At 37.4% G+C, this 25,558-nt stretch overlaps 1 protein-coding gene across 4 annotated transcripts in view; it reads left to right on the top strand.

Moving 5' to 3' along the window:
* The first annotated feature begins 4,179 nt into the window (after positions 1-4,179).
* Positions 4,180-25,558, top strand: part of USP15 (ubiquitin specific peptidase 15) — a 68,982-nt gene continuing 47,603 nt past the window's right edge. The window contains exons 1-3 of one of the 4 annotated variants that reach the window (XM_054068602.1): positions 4,180-4,368; positions 19,289-19,416; positions 23,479-23,609. In XM_054068602.1, the coding sequence (XP_053924577.1) occupies positions 4,280-4,368; positions 19,289-19,416; positions 23,479-23,609 (348 nt within the window). In that variant the 5' untranslated portion in view covers positions 4,180-4,279. Of the gene's footprint in view, positions 4,369-19,288; positions 19,417-23,478; positions 23,610-25,478; positions 25,515-25,558 lie in introns of those variants that run through there. The other 3 variants (XM_054068590.1, XM_054068582.1, XM_054068594.1) reach the window with 3 other exon arrangements.

The raw sequence follows: 25,558 nt of genomic DNA, 5'->3' as shown, positions 1-25,558 counted from the left end.
CCAACTCTCATTCATTCAAAAAAGTAGGATACGGAACCAAATCAGCAGTGGTGGCACTGGTAATTGACTTTTTGCCTTACTTTAAATGTGTAAAAACATACTAGGCTAGTAAAATTAGCTCTAAAAGGGTTTCCATGAGATTTCTCAAGCGAAAGTGAAAATACTTATGTTTCTTAACTGTATGTGTGAACACTATATGTGAAATACACACTCATCATGTTCGTTCTGATACATCAGACTCTGTGGCTGACACAGGTCTAAACTAAAAAGGAAATTCATGCAGCCACCAGCAGCTGTAAACTCACCATATACATGAGTGCTTGCCAGACAGGTGGAGAAGGGAATCTGAAGCCTTACGTTTCCCCTCCATATATTCATAAAAGTGGTGTAGAAGGTTTAGGAAGAAAATAAAAACTGGTGAATTTTTCTGTAGTACCCATGACTGAGGCTTACAACTATCCATCATTGCTACAGAATTTATTACACAAATTTCTGCCACTGAGAAGCAGAGCTTTTCATATCTCAAAAATGAAATCATATTTTAAGTTTATTTATCCAAGTCCACTAATTGACTTGAAAACAAGAAGTCAGAGCTTAAACTTTATGTTGTATTGGGAATCAATAGAATCATCAGTGTACGCAGTTTGTTATCTGCAACCCATTTGCTGAATGTTTGAGCTGCTGTACAGTGTATTAATTGCATCCTTTTTTTAGGATCAATGTTTAGAACCACAAAGAACGTGTTCACAAAAATTCATCTGACAGCAATGAAGTCAGTTAAGGATGGAGGCCAAATGATTACTGGAAAGCCTGTCGCCTCAGCCAGCTTTACACTAGCCTGCGTTCAGTTATATCAAAAGCAGTAAGATATAAATCTATATTACAAATGCTTGTTTTTCATCAGAGAGGGTATGTCATCCATCAGTATTTCCAGTGCTGCTTCTGCTTACCAGGTGGTTTAAAATCTTAAGAACCTCAGGTACTGTCTAGGACAGAGGTACTTGGAAACAATCCCTTGCTAGCTCAGGAAGCTTTTTTAAAAGTATAGATTTAACACTACTTGGCATTTTCCAATAATTTTGTGTAGAGGAAAGGTTTTCCCAAGCCTCAGTTGCTGTTCTATTACGAAAGGTAAAATTGCTTCTTACAAAGCACTAACAGTCCCAGAAAGAATCACATAGAATGTCCTGAGTCAGAAGATACCCACAAGAATCACCCAGTCCAACTCCTGTCCCTGCACAGGACAACCCCAAAATTCACACCATGTGCCTGAGGGCATTGTCCAAATGCTTCTGCAATATTGTCAGGCTTGACACTGTGACTGCTTCTCTGAGGAGCCTGCTCCAGTGCTCCACCACCCTCTGGGTGAAAAACCTTTTCCTAATGTCCAACTTAACCCTGCCCTGCCACATCTTCCTGCTATTCCCTTGAATCCTGTCATTGATCGCCAGAGAGAAGAGAGTGCTCCTCCTTTTCCCCTTGTGAGGAAGCTGTAGAGCATGATTAGGTCTCTCCTTAGTTTCCTCTTCTCCAGACTGAACAGATCAAGAGACTTATTTATTCCTGTCTCTCCTTTGCAAGTCTTAAACAAAGCTCTGCTTCAGGTAGCATGTTACATGTTTTCCTGTCTAGTATTAGTAGCTCCCAATATTTACCTAGTATCCATGAACATATTGAATTCAGGAATAAATCTTTCACCTAGTAACTGCAGCTGTGCAGCCCAAAAAGTAGAGTCATGGGTGGCTCCAGGTGAAGCTTTTGACAAAGTAAACTGTTGATGGTCGAACTACAGACTGCTGAAAAATGAAGCTGTTTACCAGCACAGTGGATTGAGAAGTATTTTCCCCCAAATTTCCACAAAAATATAATTTTTTAGAAATTTAAGTTTGGCACACAGATAACATTCAGGGCTTAAAACACTGTCCTTTTTTTATCAAGATCCAGTGTGCAGGGGGTGCAAAGGTGTCACAGTTCTTCTCTCCAGGCTCTAAGATTCTAATCCAGAAATTTAGTTCAAGTGGCTGGAAACCGTCCTGTGGTCCAGTTCAGTTTTCTCTCCTCTCATTAAATCTAGCCATCAGATCTACAGCTCTCAATGCAACTCTCCATATAACACGTATCTTTAACTTGCTTGCCCTTTCTCCTGGAATCTTATATTCCAGCTCTTAGAAAAGCCATGAATGTTAACAGCAGACCCTCTGAGCTCTTGGGGAGTTTTACTTACGCATTCAGTATGACTTTCAATTCTCTTTCCAGCCACAAATCCTGATTTTGCCTTTACTTTAACGTCATCATCTATACTGATAAACCTGGCAAAATATTTACTTAGTTCTGGACTACTACAGCTGCTTAAGAGCCATATTTGCATTCTCTTATTCTCTTTTTGCTGGGTGTATATCTAAAGAGCAATCTTTAGTGCTATTTATAACAGATACATGCTACTTGCTCGTAAGTGCTAATTAGGTAATAGCTAATAATGCCTAATAGCTTATAATATATGACTGCAGCCTATGATACATTTCTAGTGTTAGTCAAAGAATTCAGCATGCTATAATGACTTGGGTGGAAGAAGGGGGCTAGGTACACAATTGCATGCATTATAGATACACCAGCTAGATCTACAACAAACTTTATTGTCAGATATTTGTATCCAGCAGCCCAGCCCCAAATTCATAGAATCACAGAATCATAGAATGGTTTGAGTTGGAAGAGACCTTGAAGATCATACAGTTCCAACCCCCTTGTGATGGGCAGGGACACCTCCCACCAGATCAGGCTGTACAAGGCCCCATCAACCTGGCCTTGAACACCAGGGATGAGGTACCCACAACTTCCCTGGACAACGTATGCCAGTGCATCATCACCCTGATGGTAAAGAATTTCTTCCTTATGTCCAGTCTACATCTGCCCCTCTCCATTTTATAGCCATTCCCCCTAGTCCTATCACTACAAGCCTTTGTAACAGTCCCTGCCCAGCTTTCTTGCATGCTTCCTTCAGGTACTGGAAGGTCGCTACAAGTCTCTCCGGGGCCTTCTCTTCTCCAGGCTGAACAACCTCATTCTCAGCCTGGACTCATATGGGAGGTGCTCCAGCTTTCTGATCATCCTTGCAGCCCTCATTTCAACAGCTCCATATCCTTCTTATGTTGGGGATTCCAGAATTGGACACAATACTCCAGATGACATCTCAAAACCTCAAGAGAGGAACAGAGGGGCAGAATCACCTCCCTCAACCTGCTGGCCACTCTTCTTTTGATGTAGCGCAGAATACGTTTGGCCCTCTGGGCTGCGAGCACACACCGCCAGCTCATGTTGAGCTTCTCATCAACCAGCACCCCCAAGTCCTTCTCCACAGGGCTGCTCTCAATCACATCCTCCCCATCTTGTATTGAAACCACATACGATTCATATACAATTCTTATTTTATGAAATCTGTATAAAAGTGTGAAGACAGAGAGTACCCTGTTAACGTAACATAACACATAGATTGGGTTTTTTTGGTGAAACGCCAAAGAACAGATTGCACTGTTTGCACAGGGTTCAGATAAGAGCGTCTGAAACAAACACAACACATCACCCGCAGGTTTTTGCAAAGGTCTGGGAAAGTTAATGCGAGGCACACAGCCTACTTAAATTCCCCACAGCACCAGGGGAGGTTCACACTAGGTATCAGAAAATAATTTTTCACAGAAAGGGTCATGGGGCACTGGCAGAGGCTGCCCAGGGAGGGGGTTGAGTCACCATCCCTGGAGGGGTTTAAAAGACGGGTAGATGAGGTGCTCAGGGACATGGTTTAGTGGCAGATAGGAATGGTTGGACTCGATGATCCAAGAGGCCTTTTCCAACCTGGTGATTCTATGACTCCATGATTTGCTGAACTGGGGAAATCCAAGCCACTCATTTGTTAGCGAGGCACACGGCACCTAATTACGCTTAAATTAAAAACACGGAAGGGAAGATCGCAAAGGAGATGGTTCTTTATACTGTAAACACGGTCTCCTCTTTCTGACCCATTTCGAAGAACGCCCCCGCAAGCCACCCGCCCGCCCCACTGCCCTCCTTAGGGCGCACGCGCGTCCCCTCCAGGTCGTGAGAGGAAAGTCCTCCCGCCTGCCAGGGGGCGCCGTGTCGCCCTCAGCTCCCGCCCTGCGGATTGTGGGAAGGGAGGGGGGCTCGGGCGTCTCCCTGGCGGCGTCACTCCCAGCATGCAGCGCGGCCCGCTCCTGCCCCTGCCGCCTCTGCTGCCGCCGCCGCTGCTGCCGTTGCCGGGGGGGAGAAGATGGCGGAGGGAGGAGCGGCGGATCTGGAGACTCAGCGCACGGACGTCGCGGCGCTGCTCAAAACCGCCCTCCGCAAGGGCGATACCTGGTGAGGGGAGGGAAGGGCAGGGAGGGCGGCCGGCGGGGCTGATCGCGGCTGCCTCCGCCCTCGGGGTCGCTCTGGCTGGCGGAAACAGCGACCGCCTTTATCCCTCGCCCCTTCAGATCTCAGGCCGGCTCGGCTGAGGGGGGGCAACCCCATTCCCGCCTCCCTCGGCCGCTGAGAAGGGGGGCGCAGCACCGTTCCCGGCTTCTGAGGGAGGGGGGCAGCACCGTTCCCGCCTCCCCCGGGCTCTGGGGGGGGAGGGGGGGACAGCAGCGAGGGGAGGGGCGCGGCCCCGAGGAGAACGATCGTGGCGGGGGAGGAGAGCCCCGCTGCCAGGCGATCCTTCTATTCTCCACGCTGAAAAGAGGAAACGTCACCTTCAGATTGTCAGAAAACTGTGCCCCGAGTGGGGTGCCCTGAAGCCCTTTCCTGGCTGTGAGGAGCCTGGAGTTTAAATTTTGTTTTGATGGTGAACATGTTAACTACCTAAGAAACAGCCCTCGAAGGGGCAGACGGGCCTCTGTGATGCTTGTTCCGCAGTAAGCATTTAAAAAGATACATTTTCCTAGTCAGTCAGAAAATATGTCATACGGGCTGTCAACAGAGTAATAGGTGGTTGAAAAGTATTACGTTAAATAAACACCTGTTTCTAGCGTGTATTTGGTAATTGAGCTTCTGTAGTTGTAGTTCTCTTGAGGCTAGAAAGTGGGGCTTTTTTTAGGAGGGAAGGAAAAACCGGAATTGACACTTTTTCAATCACTCAGCCCCTTCATCTCTTCCTGTGTGAAACTGTCACCCAAAGACAAAGGCTGAAGCATTAACTTACTGAAAATTAAGTATGAATACACAGAAGTAGAACTTGCCCACCTCATTTCAGCTGTCATCACTCACTGTTGCAGTTCTACAAAAGACTATATTTAAGAGTGTTGATACTGCAGCATGTGTCAGAAGCATACATTCTGATGCATTATTCAAATACTGCTGAGTATATGTTCAGTTTTGGCATGCGAACAGACTGCTCTTAAACTGGAAAACTGTAAGCAACTAGAAAAAGGAAGTCAATTCACATGGTAGTGTTGAAAATGACCAGCAGTAGTAAAAGCAGACTTGTAAGCTTCTAAGAGGGATTTTTCTTCTGTGGTTTATGGGTACTTCCCACGCACTGAAAAAATGTGTCAAACCCTTGATATTATCCAAAGTGAAAGTAACTTTATGACAAGCTTACCTGATTACTGAAGCAGTAAATTGACTGCTGGGTTTGGGGTTTTTTTGTACATTAAATATTTTAGCATGAAAACATGAGCCAAGTGCAACAGGCTTCTAAATGTTTCCTGAAAATAAGTATATCTAGCTGTGATTATGGCACTGATATTAATCAAGTGTTTTAAGACTGAATAAGCTATGACAAAGTCCTATTAACTTTGAATCATGAACTATTAAATCTGGCTACATAAATGAATACGCATGTGTGTTCATCAGATTAATGCTTTGAGCTCTGTATTTAGCTTCACAAATTAAAGGGTATGTTTAGTTCAAATGCTTTTTTCAGAGGTATTTTCTAGATAGTTTTTTGATCTTTGGGGGCATCGGTAAAGAAGCAGCCTGGTTAAAGTGCTCCAAGTCATGATTCAGAATTACAATTTTCATTCACTCAGGAGTAAATATTGCTGAAAAATATGTGAGCAATGCCGTATCAGCTTGTTCTCTTTGAGCTTTAAAGCATTAAAGCATAATCCTTTTAAAATTACTATGTTAGACTGAAAGTGTTGTCCATGCTCTTCAGAATTTAGGCTGTAGAGAACAATAAGCTGTATAAGGGAAGTATAAAGCTTTGGGGGTTTCCTCTAAGAAAAAGAGAACTAAAGAATAAAGCAAAGAGGCAGGTCTTGTAGTATCTGTAAAGAGGGTGGTGAATTTCTTCAGCGGTTCTTCCTGTGCACTGCAGAGAGAAAGAAAAGAAACTGACTTGAAATGCACCAATTTTAGAATTAGATACTGGGAAAGAACTGACAGGCTCAGGAAACATTTGAACAGGCAGTTTAGTAAGCTGCAGAATTCGTTTCATTGGATCTTTTTAAGAGTAATATGGGGATAATAAAATATGTTGCTTCAGTGGACAGACAAGGCTAGTTGTTCTCAGAGACACCGCTCTGGGCTAGATTGTCCCAATGGTCTTTTTTGCATTCTTTTATGGGCAGTTAATAAATTAAATTATTAAGCTAGGAGGAATTGAGGATTCTTCCATTTCTTCATTTATCTTATTTCTGTAAACATACATTAAGGAAACATCAAATCTAAGCTTTTCCAAGCAAGAACCTCCTTCATTTATGTCATTTTAAATAATATTCACTACTTTTATTAGTGAATTCAACATAAAAACGACACTGTCATTCCACAGAACTTATATTATATGTAAGTCTGTCTTCTTGCGCTGTTGTCCAAAGGACCTTCAGATTCTGTGGTTGAAAGACCTAGGATTCTGTTTTGCAAGAGAAATGCTGCATTTCACAGTTTTAGGATTTTCTGTGATTACTTAGGTGATTTGAGATTCTACTGGTGCCTGGCAAGTGAGGAGAGGTTTTTATTGTTTGGGGAGATTTTAACCTCTCATTTAGAAAGAAAAAAATATTGGTTGTTACAGCTGCAGACAAATTTGAACTCAATTAGTGTCTTCCTGTATCTGCTCTCAGAAATTGAAGAAATGTAGATGTTCATCAGTTTTTTAGCTACTGCATAATTTGCATGACCAACTGGTCTTGATGATCTCATTTAATGCCTTTGTAGCTGCAGTGGTATTCTTGAGAACCTTGCCAAGTTTTTCTGTTTTAACAGTGTCACTGAGGTACAGTTTTCAGTACTGAGAGTTATTGATCTTGGAATAGTTTTCTTAAAGAAGTGATCGAGATGCTGACAATTCTTGAGTCTGACAACTTGTGTGAATATCTGTAATTTTCTACTCCTATTGAAGTATAATTTCTTGACTTTACCTTTATGACCTCTTTCAGACCTGCTTTCCCTGTAGTTCCTGTTCTTCTGTGGTACTCTTAGAGATGTGGTCTCGGTTACTTAAATATGACATTACAAATGCTTTCATACCCTTTACTTTGCTGCCTCTTAGACCATGGTCTGGAACATGAGACCACATTTCTTGTCTTTAAGCGTCATCTACCAATTAATGGTTTGCTTACAGTGGGCAATAGTGACGAATAAGGGCTAACAGCACAGCCCTAGCAGTCAGTTTCAGCGATTTTTTTGTCTCTCCCAGAATTTCTCCACTATGCTTCTTTTGTCAATTGCTTGCCATAGCAATTTGTGAGCAGGTGAGACTATAGATGTTATTTGTATTTTTAAAAGCAGTATTTGGAAAATAATTAGGCTGTTACAGTGGACAAATAACTATCACAGGGAGTTTATTTTGTGGCTGAGGAAACAAATGCAATATTTAGATGTTTGAATAGGCAAACTGAGTAGCAGTACAAAGATGTACTGTATGCAGTAGTGTATTTGTGAAACCGTTCTTACTGTCCAGTTCTGGTGTTCACATGCCACAGGAGGTGTTCATTTGAAATAAGTTCAAAAGTCTCAGAATTTAAAAGACAAGGTGTAAGCCTTGCCTTTCACATAAAAGCTTTAAAAGCCTTTGTCTGTTTTGATAGAACATTGAATCCTGTGCTGAAATACTTACATAACAAGACAATGTCTTCTAGGATGAGAATTTTGAGACAAGCAGATAAAGGTTTAAGACACTGTAAACTGAAGCTAGTCAGGATTAGACCAGAAGGAAAAAGGAAGATGTTGATATCCAGCAGTGCTAGCCAATGAATTTTGGTGCCAGTCATCACTTCACAGAGTGATGGGATAGATTCTTAATCTGTTATTGATTCTTAAAACTTTCATATTATGAAAACGACAGAAGTATAGTATTTTGTGTTATTTCAGATGTGTCTGTGTTACACGTTACTTCTGAAATTCTCTTGAGTCTAGAGGGAGTATTGTTGTTATCTATAGAGTGCATTTCTTGAAAGGTGAAGAAAATATTCTGTTTGGGTTTTTTTTCACTGTGAGAATTTTATTGTCTGTTTAATTGTAAAACTCATTCACTGTAGAGAATAAGGAAAATTTTAAGTGGGGAAAAAATATCCCAGTGAATAATCAGTAGATACGAAAAGTTCAGCCTTAAAAGGATTTCCCCTCTAGAAGTGTATTTAAAGAATTTCACCACAGAAAATTTATGAACATTTTAATTCTGGTTACAATGAAAACTCATGAATCTTGATGAACAGGTGCATATAGCCCTGCTTGAAAACCCTGCAGTGTCCGTCATTGATTATAACCTTGATGCTGAAGTGCTTAGCTTTAATAGCATTGTACACTGTGGTCTTCTCAGTATTTTTCACACTTGATTATCCATCATTTTGCCATACATGAGCAGCATCTAGACTGAACATGAATGGAGGATTTTACTTGTTTTTGCTGAGAGCATGATGAGATGTTACAGACCTGCACCTCAGGTACATTTGGAATAGTATCCTAAGCTGTTCTGATGGCTTCTTTTAATGAGGAACAAGGAACACTACATCACTGTTCCAGGGATAGAGTTGAGAATTGGCTGTTTTTTCTTTCAAATGAGGATTAAGTTGCTAATTTTTGCTTTTAAGACCTTGTGGTTGAAGTTTTGTGTTAGATTTGTCTCACTGCCTGTGGAATGGTGCAGCATTTCACCAACAGCTTTTGAAGATATAAAAAATGTTCTAGTTTAAATCTTTCTGGAAGAATACTTGCAGTGGAAATGCGTAGGTGCCAGTTTTCTTCTTTTAATTGATTAGGCAGAGTGAGAGTATATTAAAATTATGTTTGTGTAGGCTTTTGCCCTAAAATTGGAAGTCAAACATTGATTTAGGAGTTAGACTTTCTATTAAAAAAAAAATCTTTACTTAAATGGCAAATTTCTAAGCGTATTCAAAGTACATACAAGTTTGTCAATGTAGTGTTCACACTGAAATTTTAACATAAAAATGCAGCCCATAATTTGCACTGAGGCAGGCTTTTTGGTCAGCCTCTTGATGGTAAGTGTGAATTGCTGCTTAGACTATTGCAGCACACTGTGGGAACCGAGCATGTAGGGAGTGATTAGTCAATATGAAATTACCGTGGGGCATTTATCACCAAGCCGAATTTCTGCTTTCATTTCTGAAGAGGGATGTTAAATATTTAGACTAACATTTCTTACAATTGGGAGCTAAGTGATATATTATTTTTCTCTCTTTGACCCCTGGATTTTTTTCTTGTGGATCTATCTACAGTTTGAACAAAATGATGGTTTGATTTGTATATAGAGTGGAATATTCATCTTCATCTTGAACTTTCAAGAACTAGTTAATTCTGAAAGAAAATTTAATTTTGGAGACATCTATTAATCTTGAGTGTACTTAGTCAAGCAATTTTAGCTAGCCTAATCAGAGTAGGAGTACAGGTACAAATTCATTGTTACCTTTCCTATTTTTCTAATTGCAGTTGTGCAAGTAAAAAAATTGGATGCTGTGGCTTTAAACAGGAGTCCTAATTTGCTTTCGGCGACACAGGTGTTCCACTTTGTCCTCAGTATTGCTTAATCTGTACTCGTGCACAGTGAGAAGGGTAAAAAAAAAATCTTTACCTGCCTCTGGACAATTTGCACAGTTTTGCTGTTAAAAGTGAAATAGCTTGTGGTCAGAAGATACATTTCTCAGCAGTACACAGCGATGGAATGGGTGTCTCTCTGTGAAGTGTCATTATTGCACATTGATGTTAACTGTTTTGACATCAAAGGGCTGACCTGTTAGTCAAGATAAATAAATAAATAAATCTAGGTGACATGTCATTAACTTCTGTATGTATAAAATTGAGGAATGCATTCAGAACACTTTTGACAGCAATGGGAAATACCAAGATGATAGTCATGGTATTCAAATATTTTTCTAACAACCTGGGTGTTAGGGTAAAGAATAAATGCTGTTGTTCTTCTGTGATGTTGGTACAGTGTTAATAAGTTTTATTAAATCAAACTGTGCAGTAAATCACAGATGAAGTTAAATTACATGAAAAAAGTACAAACCATTAGAGAATTTTAGAAACCAATTAGTAATTTACCTGCTAGTACTATTATTTTCTTTTGTTAAAACAATGAACAGTGTCCTTATATGGTCATGCAGCTGTGAAATTTTAAAACTTGTGTAAATTTATTGTTGATATTTATTATTTGTTGAATTTTTGCTTAAGAAACAAGGCTGTTTGGTTAAAAGTAATCCCATTTTGGGATGCCCTAAGTCTTTACACTTGATCGTTCTTTTGTTGGCAATTTTAATTGACTGACCCAATATGAACATATATTTGGATATAATGCATGGCAATGAACTAGTTATTGTGTTTTAACATTTGACTGTTTTGTGTAGGAGTAAAAGGACCAAAATATTCATGCTGCTGTGCTTATATTGGGAAATATAATAAAATAAGTACTCTGTAGATTATATTGAAGATACTCTTGAATCTAGTAATTGATGAGAACACAACCAGGAACCAGACTGATGGCCTTTAATCACAGAGATGAGCAGTCGTATGGAAATGCCAGAAAATAACGATGTTTTCATCCCACTTCAATGGGGCCCAAGGAATAACAACACCTGCAGTGAACTGTTTTCCCAGTAGTATTTTCTGTAGGGGCTATATGAGGTTGGAATAACTGAATTAAACTCATCCTGAAGATAGATTTAGTCTGTTGAGTGTCTTCAGCTAAAGCAAGTTTAAAATGGCAATGACTTTAACTTTTTTATGTTGGTTTATAATGCTTCTAAACAATCCTTGTTTGCTTCTGACCATGAGAATGAAGTAAAAGATCACATTTTTTATATAGCCTTAAGGAATATGTTCTTTTACAGGAAAATAACGCTAACTAAAAATAGTTTAGGGTCAAAAGTAGTCTGTGCTTTGAAAACAACCTGAGCGTAGGAAAACATGAAGAGGAAAGTAGGTTGTTCAGATAAAAGAATTATTTAAAGGAAAGTTATGCCTGATCAGAAGTATAGTGTGGAATGAGCTAGGTATGACCAACAGCTGTCATTGCATTTTGAGGAAATGAAGTGACTTGTAATATCAGACGACATCCAGGAACGTTCTAATTCTGTATTTCAACCCCTTTGTGTGGTCAGTGGATTCGCATTAGCCTGAACTAGATTTGGAAGATGAATAAATGCCATCTGTGAGGACCCTCAAACCTCAAGTAAGGCCTTTTGTCATCAGCTTATGGGAGGAGAAAGCTGCAGTTTATATTTGCAAGGTTCAGAATTTCATCTTTTATTTCATCCTTTGCAGTGATAATGCTGAATCCATATGCTATCAAAACCTGTTGTGTATCAAAGGGAGAACATGCACTTTGGTAAAATACATTGTTGCGTGCTCCGCTTATCATTGCCTGGGTTTTCAATGTCTTTATTATTAGAACAAATTCCACTGTTGTGGGATGTTTTAAGGGTGTTCTGCAAATTTTGATACACTGCAAGTCTGCAAAGGTGGCATTGACTTTGGTTATGCGTGCTCCTATCGTGCTCTGAAGGCATATGAGGTTTTCATACATTCATAGAGTGTTTTTAAGTTGAAAGGGAACTTGACATCAAGTCAAACTCCCTGCTCCTCACAGGACTACATAAAGCTAAACCATATGACTAAGAGCATTGTCCGGATGCTCCTTTAATTCTGACAGGCTTGGTGCTGTGACTGCTTACATGGGGAACCTGTTTCAGTGACTGACCAAGCTCTCAGTGAGGAAACTTTGCGTAATGTCCCATTTGAACTTCCCCTGATACAGCTTCATTCCTTTTCCTTATATGTTTTTCAGTATGTATCATTTCAGGGGACTCGAGAGTATAAATTGTCTCTTGTATTTTATAGCCTGCTTCAGACAGGCAAGAAACGTTTTGCAGATGAGAGCAGATGTATCTTATGAAGTGATCCACTCAGAAGTAAATGCTGAATACTGAAGTAGGCCAGGCTTGAACTGGGAACATGTTCACGAACACATTCTACAGTTTTTTTGATTCTAGTTGGCTCTAAGTGACTTGGTTGTACAGTTTTCATAAAGCAACTTCAGGTGACTGATTTATTTGAAATGCCTGTAAATGTCAAATATTTGCTGATTTAGAGTTCATCATTTCACCTTGTTGCAAAGTTGTCTTAAAGTTTACTGAAAACAACATATCTAGAAAGTTCTTTCCTTCAGTCTCTGCTACGAATCTTCCGGATGTTTTACCTCTGAAGGTGGTTTGGTTATCCTGTTTGCTGTCTTGACTGATGACATGCGAGAGAGCGACATTTGTGTTTCCTGCTTGAGTGAAATCTTGATTCCGTCAGTAACAAACATTTCTGAATCATACATTTAAAAAATGGATAGGCCATATTTTTTAACTTTGCTAATGTGTCCTAGGGTAACTTTCTCTGTCAAGTCCACTGTTCAAAAAAATACTGTAACTTTAGATTGCTTTGGATTAATTTCCTGTATTAGGAAATAGTGTAAAAATAAAAGTGAAACATTGTACCAAGTTTAATGTACAGACATTTTGTGTCTCTCTTGTTAATGCATGGTACGCTATTTTTGTATCTGGGACAACACATATTCAGTGAAGCGTATCTGGTCTCAAGTGCATGCTACAAGTTTCTAATAGTTTTCCCCTAAAAGGTATCTAAAAAGTGGTCAAAACTTATCTAAGAAATGAGGTTTTAGCAGATGTAGTTCTGTTTACCCAAGGTATGTTTTTTTCCTCTTAAATTACTGAATGTCCTTCAGAGGTAATACTTAGTTTTCATGTGGTTGGTTGTGTCATGGATATTGTATCATTGATGAAAATATAAATTTAATTTGCATTTCTACGGCTTGCACTTCTCTGGTTTGTATAGATGAATAATCTTGGTGAGAATCCTATATTGTATGTGTTTGTAGGATCAAAAGCTATAGTGTGTACATTTCTGATTTTTACTTTTACCCTTAATGCTAAGAAGTTTGGATTTTAGCTGCATAAGTGCTTTAGCACATTGATCCTCTAAGCTGAGTCTCATGTAATTGCATTAATTTTTTCTTGCAGTGTAATCTTCAACATGTTATATCCTTTTTCTGTAAAGATGAGGGAGGTGTATGGTATTTGAATGCAAATTTCCATTTCCCCTAATCTTATTCGAAAAGCTGTATTTCCTCTATTGATTAATAACAAGTTTTTCTAAAGGGGGAATATTATAGCTACTGCGGCTGTATTCCATAGTAACTCAGAACAATTTTTCTTGCCTGTGGCAGATTTCTATTGAAGTAAAAGTAGCAGAATGATCATTAAAGTGCCTCAATATGTATAAGACTTATATATACATAGGCATATGTCTGCACATATGTATACATAGCCAGTATTTCTCTGTGAGAATTCGCAGCTACAGTGTCTGTTAACATTTTTCAAAATATATATATATGTATGCTTTATATATATGTATGGCTCTATAGGTTCACTAAATCCTCCTTTTGCGTGTAATGCATTGGTTTCCTCAACATTGTTGTAAACTGATCTACTAAGTTTGCTCTTACGAATATCTGTATGAGAAAAAAGACTCCATACTTCTTTAAATTAAGAGTTGTAAACAATTTTGATAGATCCCAAGTCAGTTAAAAGCAGTTGTCTTTAAATACAAAATAAATTAATTACGACTTACATAAGTATCCTGCTTACCTTTGTTTATAGAGGGTGTTAAGAGCTGAATATTGGGATAGTGTTTAAGGCTGTACTTTCTAAGCTAAAATCTGTGGTCAACGGATAGTTCACTAGGCTCTGGTAAGACTTGCAGTGCTGTATCAAATCTACAATATTTTTGTTTCAGGTTTAATTATTAGAGTATGTGGTGATCTGTAAGAATCCTGAGAGCTGAATAGTATTTTGCACTCAGCTTTATTTTAATGTTCCTTGCAGCTTTATCCATATGCCCAAAATACACCAGTCTTAATGAAGTACTTAATGAAGTGAAATCAAGTAGGAGAACAGGAAAGGAGAACATATAAAGACAAAGTCATTTGAGTAGCTTTCAAATTTTTGGTGTTCATGCATTCTTCAGTTTGCTTTTCTCCACTGTGTTACTGGGTAGACTGCTTAGAGAATTCTCAAACTTAGCGTTCTTCTGCATTTTATTTCCAGGGAAAGAGCTTGACAGTGCTCTTTGTTTCTTTTCACACTTGCATACTTGCATGGCCTTTCAACTTTTTTTGTGCTAGAAATAGTTATCTCTTATTTGAGTGTTTAGGTACAAATTCTTAAATTTGAAGAGAAGTGATATAAGTTCTTTCACTTTGTGTTAGGAAACAGAAACATTACAGCTTTTCCGTTGGGGAGAACTGTAAAGAGACATTGCAAAGCAAAATTTGGTTGGTAGCAAAAATAATTGGATGAGGAAGAATAAAGTTGTTTAAGTGTTGAAACTGGTAATAGTGGACATTTAGAATCTAGGACCCCAAGCTTTCTTGCACTGTTAAGTCCAGTTATCAGATTTTTCTATTAATCGCTGTATTACTGGTGCATGATCAGACATTCATCGCAAAACGTATGGAAAGTAATATGGTTCTGCAGGAGCAGTAATTTGTTAAGCATTAATTAAAATAATGGATAGTTTGCCTATATGATAATTTCCCTCCTGTGTAAAATTATAGTCTTCCTTCTTTAAGGTTCGTAGTTCATTCTTATTTATAGATCAAGAAAGTAGAGGTTGTTGGTGGAATAGGGGACAAGGCTAGTGGAATGGATGCCTGGGGGTGACTTCATTCATAACCACAGACAGTTGTGGCTGTTAGGGAGTAGTGCTGGATGGCCACAGCAGAAGAGAGAGGTAAGAGTACTCTTGTTATTGGGTATGTTCATAAGAATGAAAACTTTTTTGTATAAAGTGAAAGGAAAGAGCATGTCAGATTAATCAAATTCAATATACCGTCTTCCATTTATTAAAGAAAAATGAGTCAAATGGTAAGAGGCTGTTGTAAAAGGAATTAAGATTTCTATAGGCAGAGTGAAAGAACTAGATTTTTGGAAATGTGTAAAGAGCTGCTGCTGCTAGTATTTTAAAAAGAAGGTCACAAATACCAGTTATTATAGTGACATCAGGCTTGTTCTAGCAGACTCAGGGTAAAGGAAAAATATATTTAATATCAGATTATATTCAATTATTTTATATATATATAAAATACATTTTACATACTATATAATAATATGTTATTATATATTAATTATATGTACCACGTAGAATAAAATCACTCAATTTAACATAGTCATACTAATTCAACTTCCATGGTAAAGTCTAGTGTCTGTTTTCTCTTCTGGGAAACAGTACATGACACTCATTTAATTTCAACAGTTATTGTTTGGTGAAAATTTGCTAGTAGATTTTTCTTTCTTAAGTTTGCAGTGGACTGTCTTTGTGGTGTTCACTGAATTCTTCAATTCTCACTTGTGATCTTTGGGTTAAACAGGCTAAATGGCCTATTGCAGGCTTCTGTCTGCTGTATTCTCTTACCACTTTCCAATCTAGTTAATAGGTAAATGTGGCATACCTTGGGCATTAATTGTATAGAGAACCTGTTAAAGGAAACACTTTAAAACCTTTCTGCATTCACTGTTGACTCCAAAAGCATTCTTACCTTCATTGAGCCAAATCATATCCAAAGACATCTGCATCAAATTATTGATTGTAGAAAAGGAAGCACAAATTTTAACCTAATTTGTTTTTTCTCTCCTTATATTGCGGTATGGCTTAGGACTTTATGATAGTAAAAATATAGTTAAACTTTTTGTAATAAACATGCCAGATGTTTTAAAGCATACAGTAGAACTGTTATGATGTTGCTTCACTTCCTCTGTCTATTGCGTGATGGCAAACATGATTTTTTGAAGCAGCTTTTCAAGTTTGAAAGTTTACATCTTTGCTTTCATCTGATATTGAAAGAAATAGCTATGGCACTTTTTTGCCTTCTTTTTTAATGGAGTGCTTGTTTTAAACAAATGGTAATACGTGTGGATAGACACATTCTATGCCTGTTTCCACAACTGGTCATTTTCGATAGTGAAAGTTGATTCTCGTTTAATTTTGCAACAGTTCGAGTTCATGGTTTCCTAGGTTTTGTTGCACTGACCTTTAAATCTGCTACTGTGTTAGGAGGACCCGAGAAGTTGAGTTCAGAAGAGGCTTTTAGATAAGACAGTAAATCTTTACTTGGCTACTTTCTTGTGTTGCAGAATGAGGTTTTCTGTACATAAAGATCTGAATTATTTTAGGAAGCACATTGCTTTTTGAGGTACTGCTTTTAACTTCACTGAACAGTATAGACAATGGAAAGTGGGGAGGAAATCAGTATATTCCAACTGAATGAGTTTTGGTTTTGAAGTGTGAAATGTTTGAGGGACTTGAACTTACTCAGATATGAACAAGGCGAGTTTTACCATTTTCCAACATTGGTGAAGTTTATATCTCTCCAATTTTGTATGAGCCTGCATTTTTATCTTTTTACCAGGTTTTATTCCAAATTTCATGATCTCTAAGGCAGCTTAGCTTTGTCCAGTCTTGTTCGCTATTTCATTCTAAATGTGCTCTAAACAAAACAAAACAAAACTCATCAAGGGAATTCTGCCACAAAAACTGAAATAATCAGTGCTACTTTAGAAGATTCAATATTGTAAAATCATAACGATATCAAGTATCTCATCATTCTGGAATAGGACTTTAACCGTGCTGTTTCATTACTGACTGGGTGGTATGCATTGTGCCCAAAATACCTTTGTGAGTCTCTGTCGGTTTCTGAGTTTGGGAAAAGTGGAAAAGGACATTTTTGCAGCAAAATATTTTTCACATACATTTCCTTAATAGTGCTTAAAACTGAACTTATATATAAAATGTGATGCAAAAGGCAAACTGAGACAGTTTTCTGAGCAATTTATTAAACGTTTAAAATTCTGGAAAGAAATCACATGTTGTAAGTTCAAGAACAGAGTTGTGTACAGAACAATTGAGATAACAATTCATAGTAACTACAACTCTTAAGCAGTAGTAACAAGTTTTGATAATAGAATAGAGAGTTAATGTTATACTTTTGAGGTGGTCAAGAGTGCTCCACATCTGGCATTGGTGCAATAAGGGAGAAATGTCGTCCCTAACCAAAGTTCTGCTGCTGGCAGAATTCTATAGTAGTTGAGACACAGCTCTGCCTTTCCAATTTGTATTGCTTACTTAGGGCAGTTACAAGCTAAGGCTAGGAGTAATTTGTTCAGAGACTCACTGTTGATGTAATCATGTTTTGAATCAAGACTGTCTACCATATGAATTACGATGCTGTTGTCATAGACATTGTAAAGTTGCCTTTGAGACCTCAGTCTTTGATATTTTGGGAAGGAACGTAGTGGAAATGAGATCCAAAGAAGACTGTGGTGATCTTATGTATAGCTTTCTAATGTCTTTTTCCTCTCACTTTCCAAAGGACTTTTACCTATAGATTCACAGTCTGAAGAATACACTCTATAGAAATTGAAAAATTGAGTAGTAATTCGCTCTATACCAGATGTTTGTTAGCAATACTTCTGGAGGCTGGCTCCAGGTTCCGTCTGTGTGTGTTAGGGAGAAAAACTGGATTTGAGAAGAATAAGTCAAGAATTACATGTCTTGAATTTGTTAGTTCTTATTGTAGTTACATCATTTAGAAACACAAATTTAAGGCCTCGCTAATGTATTTTTTTAAACCTATTCAGTAAAATGTGTACTGAAGCCATGTTTTTGTGCTGCATTGGTTACAAGAGTGGTGGGTGCTGATGTTTTTGTTCTGTGTTTTTGTGTGGTGTTCATGAGTAACTCCTACAGACTGATTGCCTAGTAAAGCTATCTGTATTAGCAGATTAGTGTTTGTTTCACCAGGAAGTTTTAAGAGCTCTTGAAGATTCAGTAGCATATTCTTGCTATGCTACAAGTAACAGTTCAGTAGTCAAACGCTGGAGAAAAGAATGAGGATCACTGATGATCTTTACTTTGACCTAGCATTTCATCCTGATAGTAATGTTGTGAGATGTATTAGCAGCAAAAGGGTTCGTACAAACCAGGCAGAAGGAGATGGATACTTTTAGGAAAGAGAAATAATAAAGGTGATGTCTTAATAAAATCTGAGGATCACTGAAGAAATGTTGATAATTTAATCTTAAAGAAATTCTGGACAAAAAAAAAGATATAAAAAGTAGGTATTGCTGGACTTCGTAAAAGCCAGACTGGCAACAGTTCAATCTTTAGAAATAATTTGGAGCTGAGTTTAGAGATATCCCTTTACATGGAAGTGTGAAGTTGATAACTATATGTAGGAGGAACATCTAGTACTGCCTCAAAAGCAGAACATTTTAATGTATGTGTTTCAAAATAGGAAAACACTTAGACTCTCTGGTTCTTGGCAGACATCAGAATTCTAAAGTTTTTTAACTTGTATATGAATGTTATAAATAAAACTCCATCAGGAAAATATTTTAGTAAAAGTTATCTCATTTTTTTAAGGGCTAATTCTAAGGATTTAATTTGAATCTCCTGAGTTTACAAATCAAGAACAGGAATTAAAGCTCGTGATATTTCATGCCAAAAAGGGACATGTTTTTTGAACTTGCCATTCTTCAATTTCTGATATGCTGTATTGGCAGTCTTGCAAAACTGTTTTTGTCTACTATGATCTTTAATTGTCCGCAATGAAGTCCTTGTTGGTAGGAGATGCTGATAATGGTTAGCAGACCAGATAGAAAAACATTCTCTGTTTTGTAAGGTTCATGAATTAACAAGTGTGTTGATATGTATTAATTGGTACTTTAGGAAGTAGTAGCATGCCAATAACTAACTTGTTCATCTTCTTCCGTTTAAGGTATCTAGTCGATAGTCGCTGGTTCAAACAGTGGAAAAAATATGTTGGTTTTGACAGCTGGGACAAATACCAGATGGGAGATCAGAATGTGTACCCTGGTCCTATTGATAATTCTGGACTTCTCAAAGGTAACTGCTTTTGATTGTGTAATAAGCTAATAGTAACATTTAGTGCAAATTTGTCACAGGTTGGTCATCCTTTGTGGTTGATAGTGTAAATGAATCTCAGCAATGTGAAGCTGAAGCTTTCTGTTTGTTTGTTTTCAGACCATGACAAGAGAACTGGAGTAGATTTCCCTAACAAATTACAATTTTATAAATAAAATTATTGGAACTGCTTTGTAATGGTAACTGAATATTTAATAATGTACAGATTACTGGTTTATAATGATATTCTGGGAGACCTTGGGAGTTGAAATTTAGTCAAGTTGACAAATAGCTGGCTTTAGTTCACAGAGATTTAGGTTTTTTTTAGCTTAACTGAGTTGGTTGATCTCAAATAATATTTTTAAGTTGAACTCTAAAGCTTCTTGTAGATTGAAGAGCATGTATTATGCAGTTTAGTGATAATGTGGTGTGAAATGCTGGAGGATAATTTCCTGATTTTTTTTTATGATCTTCTAAGTATGGTTAAACTCCATCACTGTTATAATTACTAAGAATACTTTTCCAGGTATTTTGGTGTTTAAGTCATATTCTTTATTTAATGTCCAGTATTGAAATACTATTAGAGCCATTAGTATTAATCTGCAAAATCCAGATAATAATTGGTTTCCTTCTTTACAGGAAATGTAATCATTCTGCAGAGTTTGTTTGCATGTAAGACTGCAAATTTTCACAACTTCATGGGGTTCTTGATAAACTGTCTTTCTTATTTCAAAACTTCTCAACTATAACCAATAGCTCCTCATTTTACAAGTTGAATGTTAAAGATGATTCCCTCTTTCATAGGACTTGTCATACCACGTTGCAGTAGTTGTCAGTGTGAGTGTGCATGTCTGACCGTGACTCCTATCGCTGCTTTTGAAGGGGGTGCTGTATTGTCCTATGCATGTGTATGTTTTCTTTTATCCACAAACTTGAAGGTCTTCTTGCTCCACTTGAGTGACATGTTCTGTTTTCTGAAGTGTGAGGATCTAAATCTTTTGTATATTTCTGTAGTAAATCTTGCAGTGAGGTAGGCATGTTTGGGTGGTACTTTTCAGTTGAAATCAGATGTAGCAAGATCTTTTTTCTCCTCAGTGAGGCAGCATCCTTTTATTCCCTCTTCTGTGTTTACCCACTTTAACAAAAAGGTGATTTCTAGATGTGTAAAGCACTGTGTTAGCTGATCCATATTATTTATAACTTAATCTATGTATGTGTTCACATTATGTTTAAAATTGCTGTGGATATGAAGCCTATATTAGGATTAGCTGTACAAATCTAAAGTCATGTTAGCCATTTTGCTAAAAGCTCTTGAAAACCTGTATTCTTACTGTTGTTTTGATGCTGCCCGTACCCCTTTCAAAATAAACACAGCATCAGGGTTTATGAACTTCACTGTTTGCCCATTCATGGTTCTAAAACTATTATATTGGCAGTGATACCATGCATCCAATTACTGTCTGACATCTAGTGTTCCTGTGCGAAGGCAGTTTTAAGGGCATTAGTGCTCAGCAAATAGTACCTACTGCCTTCACCTGCTGCAAAGCAGCAGTCCGCTGTATGAGATTTCCTATGTAACGTAAACTGAACCTGAAAATGCTTGGGTTTTAATCCTGTCTTTGGTGTGTAGTATGCGCTAGGTAACTCTCATACTGCTTCTTTTAAGCATTGAGTCTGCAAATTTGCACCTGCTTGAAAGGACATAAAATAATCTAAAATGGGATTTTTTTTATTTGCAGTGTAATGCAGTGGTAAGAAAAACAGTTGTTAAATTCTAGATAGTCTGATTCCAGGAAACTGAAACACTATTTTGTACTTCTCTTACATGTTGATCCCTTATTTACAGAATATTTGGATGAAGTGTGGGCAGCAAAGAGTAACAGGCAGAGCTTTCAGTTGATCTCAACATATGCAAAAACGTTGTTATATGTAGTGGAATGCACATATGCCATCTTTAGAATGAGAGATATATAGTCAGCTTTAGCAAAGCAAGCACAAGGAGGTAGTAAGTCCTCTTTTCAAAGATACCTTTATAATTCAAAACCTTACCTGCCTGTATCTTGGGGGTTTTGTTTTTGTTAGGTTTTGGGTTTTTTTGTTTAGCCCTTCCCACACTGACTATTTTTATCAGAGAAAGTGCATGCAAAATATATTGTACCTTCGTGATCGCATGAAGTCATCTCTAAACTGCACAGATTACATATGAAAATGGTATTTTTTGCCATCTCTGAACAAGTAATGGTAGTAACAAATATTGCACATTTAGAATACATGGATGGAGAACAATATGCATCTCCCACGTTTTGCTCACACATCAGGATGCGTAGCTGAAGAAGAAAAGAGTCAGCACCAGTGACAATAGGAGCAGAAGAAAGCTGTGCATCCTTCTTTGCCTGCATTTTCACCATTTGGATGATTAAAGCAAAAAGCATTATTTTTTTTCCTGTATGTTCCCTTAAAATCACAACCTGTTTGAACAAGCTGGAGGTGTAGCAAGTGCTGGTAAAGTTGGGAGATTTCTAGTTTTGATAAACTGAATCTTGTTTACTCTTCCTAGCGGGAAGTGAACACATCTCTTCAGCATCTCTTAAATGTCCTCAGCAGTGCTACCCTCTAACATAAAAGATCACGTTGTAACACGTTTTGTTAAATTTTTATTTTAAAAAAATTGAATAGTAGTTACTATTAAAGGAGCTTGTATTTTTTTTTTTAAGTGTGCCTTTTTTAATGCTCAGGATATTTTTTTTAAATTGAAGTCAAATTATGCTATGTTTGCTAAAGGAGAAAAAAGAGAAATATGTACAGAAATGTGATCAAATGAGAGGGCCGTAGTGCTTTTCTTATGTGTATAGCACACACTTACTTTTTTGTAGAAAAATGTAGGTAATAGTAAACATTTTGCTTAGAAATGTTACTGAAAAACAACAAAATCTCCTAGAGGAATGCTGATATTGAAGCAATTTGTGATTATTTAAGGTTACTTTTATGCTCAGTTTTAATTGTGCAGTGTGTAATTCTATAGTTTGTTCACATAAGATAATGAAAATAAATAGGTTGTGTGTTCATTACAGTCTATTTGTTCTTTATACATCGTCTATTTATTTTCATGCTACATCAAGTTTGTCATCCTGATTCATTCTTTGGAGCTGAATGTGTGAGTGTCCCTGTTTGATCTCCATCAGTCCAGAAGAATGCTTGCTACTCTGTAGTTGGATACTGCCAAACAGAAAGACAGCTGCCCTAATTGTCTGAGGATCACTGTGGCTCAAATCTGGAATCAATTTACACATCTCTTACACATATAGTATAGCTGCTGTCTTACTCTTGTAATAAGGATTGAACCAAAGCTAAAAGCATACTGTTTCAGTAAAGAGGTTGCCAAGATGTACTTCTCTCAGGTGTTGCATCTTGTTGTCCCTGTGAAGAATTTTCTAAGGACTGTTTCCAGATCATGTAGGCTTCTTCAAGTAGGAGAGTTGTATCATTTTATATTCCCAGTCTGACAGGAGGTGAATGACTTTGAACTTTGACTTAGATCTTCTTTAACTACTGATTCCTGCAGTGAAGGATGCAACTGTAGCATGAAATAGAAGTATCCATAGTGATGTGGAAATGTGTGTGAAGCGGATGGAGAAATGGATTAATTTCTCTGAAGGCTGTGGTGGTGTGTGTTTGTTAATAAGTTAGGAGCTTATGACTGCATGAGGATATGAAGCTGTCATTTGGGTTCCTGAATGTAGGAATACTACCTGTAATGTGTGTGCTATGCATGAACTGCATAGCTTGCCTAGTTAGTTTCACAGAATGGTCACAGTTGGAAGGAACCTCTGGAAGTCATCCAGTCCAACCCTCCTGTTAACGTAGGCTCACCTGAAGCAGGTTTCAGAAGAGTTTTGCTTTGAACACCAGTATGTTGATAATGTAACTGTGACTCAAAAAGATATTTTTTTTTGCTGTTTATATGAAAAATGTTACATTAAAAACTCAAGTAACAGAATTACAGTATTCAAGTATAAATATTTTCCACCTTCCGTTCTTTTACAGATGGTGACTCTCAGTCTCTCAAGGAACATCTCATTGATGAGCTGGACTACATTCTTTTGCCAACTGAAGGCTGGAATAGACTAGTTAGCTGGTACACATTGATGGATGGTCAAGAGCCAATAGCCCGCAAGGTACTCTTAAATGTCCCACTGGTATGAATATGATTCAGATATAGTCCTGCAAATATGCAGGAGTTGCACAAGAATTTATTAGAAGATCATAAGTCCTGGCCTATGATGATCATATAGACCTTCTAGATGCCTAATTTTTATTCAGATTGTAGAAGCTTAAGGTTTTAAAAGTAAGAAATGAGGATCCAAAGGATCCATATAATACTTTCTGTTTAGCTCTGTAATATTTCAAGAAGAACCTGCTTTAGGAGCTTATTAGTCTATTAATGCAGTTTATTTTGTAATTAAGTATAAAACACTAAAACTCTATTGACTATATTAGCGAAAAGCCTAGGTCTAATAATGTTAACACTGGCAGAGTGATTGGTAGTTCCTTTTCTGATAAACAGTCTTCTATATTCAGCAGCTTGCTACGGGAGATTTTTCTTTAAGCAAAAAGCACTCCTCAAAACAAGTAGTATATGGTACAGTAGATACTGTGGTAGTCTGTCAGTGTGAGATTCTTTGATGTTAATTCTTGTTTGCTCCAATACGTACCATCCTTATTATTTAGATGATATGACATTTTACCAGTTTATTGATCAGATAAACTTTTTTTTGTTTGTATTATTTCTTAAGATTTTCAGGGTAGTGATACAGTTGCATACTCACTGGACTGAATTGCTGAAGTTTTAAAATACATTTTGATATGTTTGCCACTACTAAATTGACCATTAGGACATATTCTTTCAGTTACAGGAAACTTTATTTTGATTCCTCGAAAACTATTGAAAGAGTGTTTATGATTTGAATTTAGTTTGATATAGATTCTGGTGTAATGTAACTTTTTCATCCTATGACATGAGTATAGTTTAACTACATGCTTTCTGGCCACTTACTTAAAGTGCATTCCTTTCAAACAAATGCCAGATATAGCCACAGAAGAAATTTTGTGTCCTCCAAATTGATTTGGACAATGATAGAAGTAGTTTGTTGGGATTTTTTTATCATTCTTTTTAATACAATAAAAGAGATCTTTTTTAAGGAGGCATCCCTGGAATGTCTCTTTCTTTTTTTGTAGTTCTGTAGGAGCTGAAATCTATTAAAATGGCTCTCCTTCTTTAAAGATATATCTGTTATCAACTTGTCCCTGAAGATGGATTTCAGCAAACTGAATGCTCTTCCATCATCATCATAAAGTAAAAGTTCTATAATTTTTTCACTTTGGGGGGGGAAATGGAAGGAAATGGCAGGAAAGTTAGAGTAACTTGCCTTCCACTTTGAAGAAAGTAACTGGAAAAATACATGCAGTGTAATGAGTGGCCAGGTAAACTGGCATAACTTCATTTTTTTTTTGACAATGTAAACAGTAGTTATCCTCAGATATTCCAGTTCAGATTTTTTCTTTCTGATGCTTTTGTCATTTGTTCATGACTCTTTCTCCAGTCTGCTTTTTTTTCATAGAGGTGGGATGATACATTTTTTAATCTCCGTTGTTGTATCAACTTTTTTTGAGATGTGGATTCAGATTTTAAATGGCTAAAATGTTGTATTTGATCCTTGTCAAATAACATTATGAATTTATGTAACAGGATGTGGTGATACTACCACAACAGCATGAGTTTTATTCTCAGAAATGTCTTAGCCATACTGCAGTTTTGTTTCCTGCAGCTATTTTGTCTTTACTTTAGTAGCTGAAAAGCCATTCACTAATATATATATTTTTTCCCAATGGCACATGCATACAAGTTATATTTGTACAGCAGATAGCAGGTCTCTCTTAGCAATTAGCAGGTGGCTTTTTTTTTTTTTTACCGTATTTGTCAGATGTATCACATATCAGGCCAGTGGTTATTTTTGGAACAGTCTACATGACTAAGTGCTGCAGTTACACTTTGGAAGATCAAAGGGAAAAACATTTAAGAGGTGACCCTGAATATTTTTTTCTACATTTTACTTTTATAGAAAAA

The sequence above is a fragment of the Cuculus canorus genome, chromosome 1 (genome assembly GCF_017976375.1).
Source record: "Cuculus canorus isolate bCucCan1 chromosome 1, bCucCan1.pri, whole genome shotgun sequence".
In the NCBI taxonomy this organism is placed as follows: Eukaryota; Metazoa; Chordata; class Aves; order Cuculiformes; family Cuculidae; genus Cuculus; species Cuculus canorus.
The sequence above is the reverse complement of the archived record's forward strand: the minus strand, read 5'-3'. Positions and strand labels throughout refer to the sequence as shown.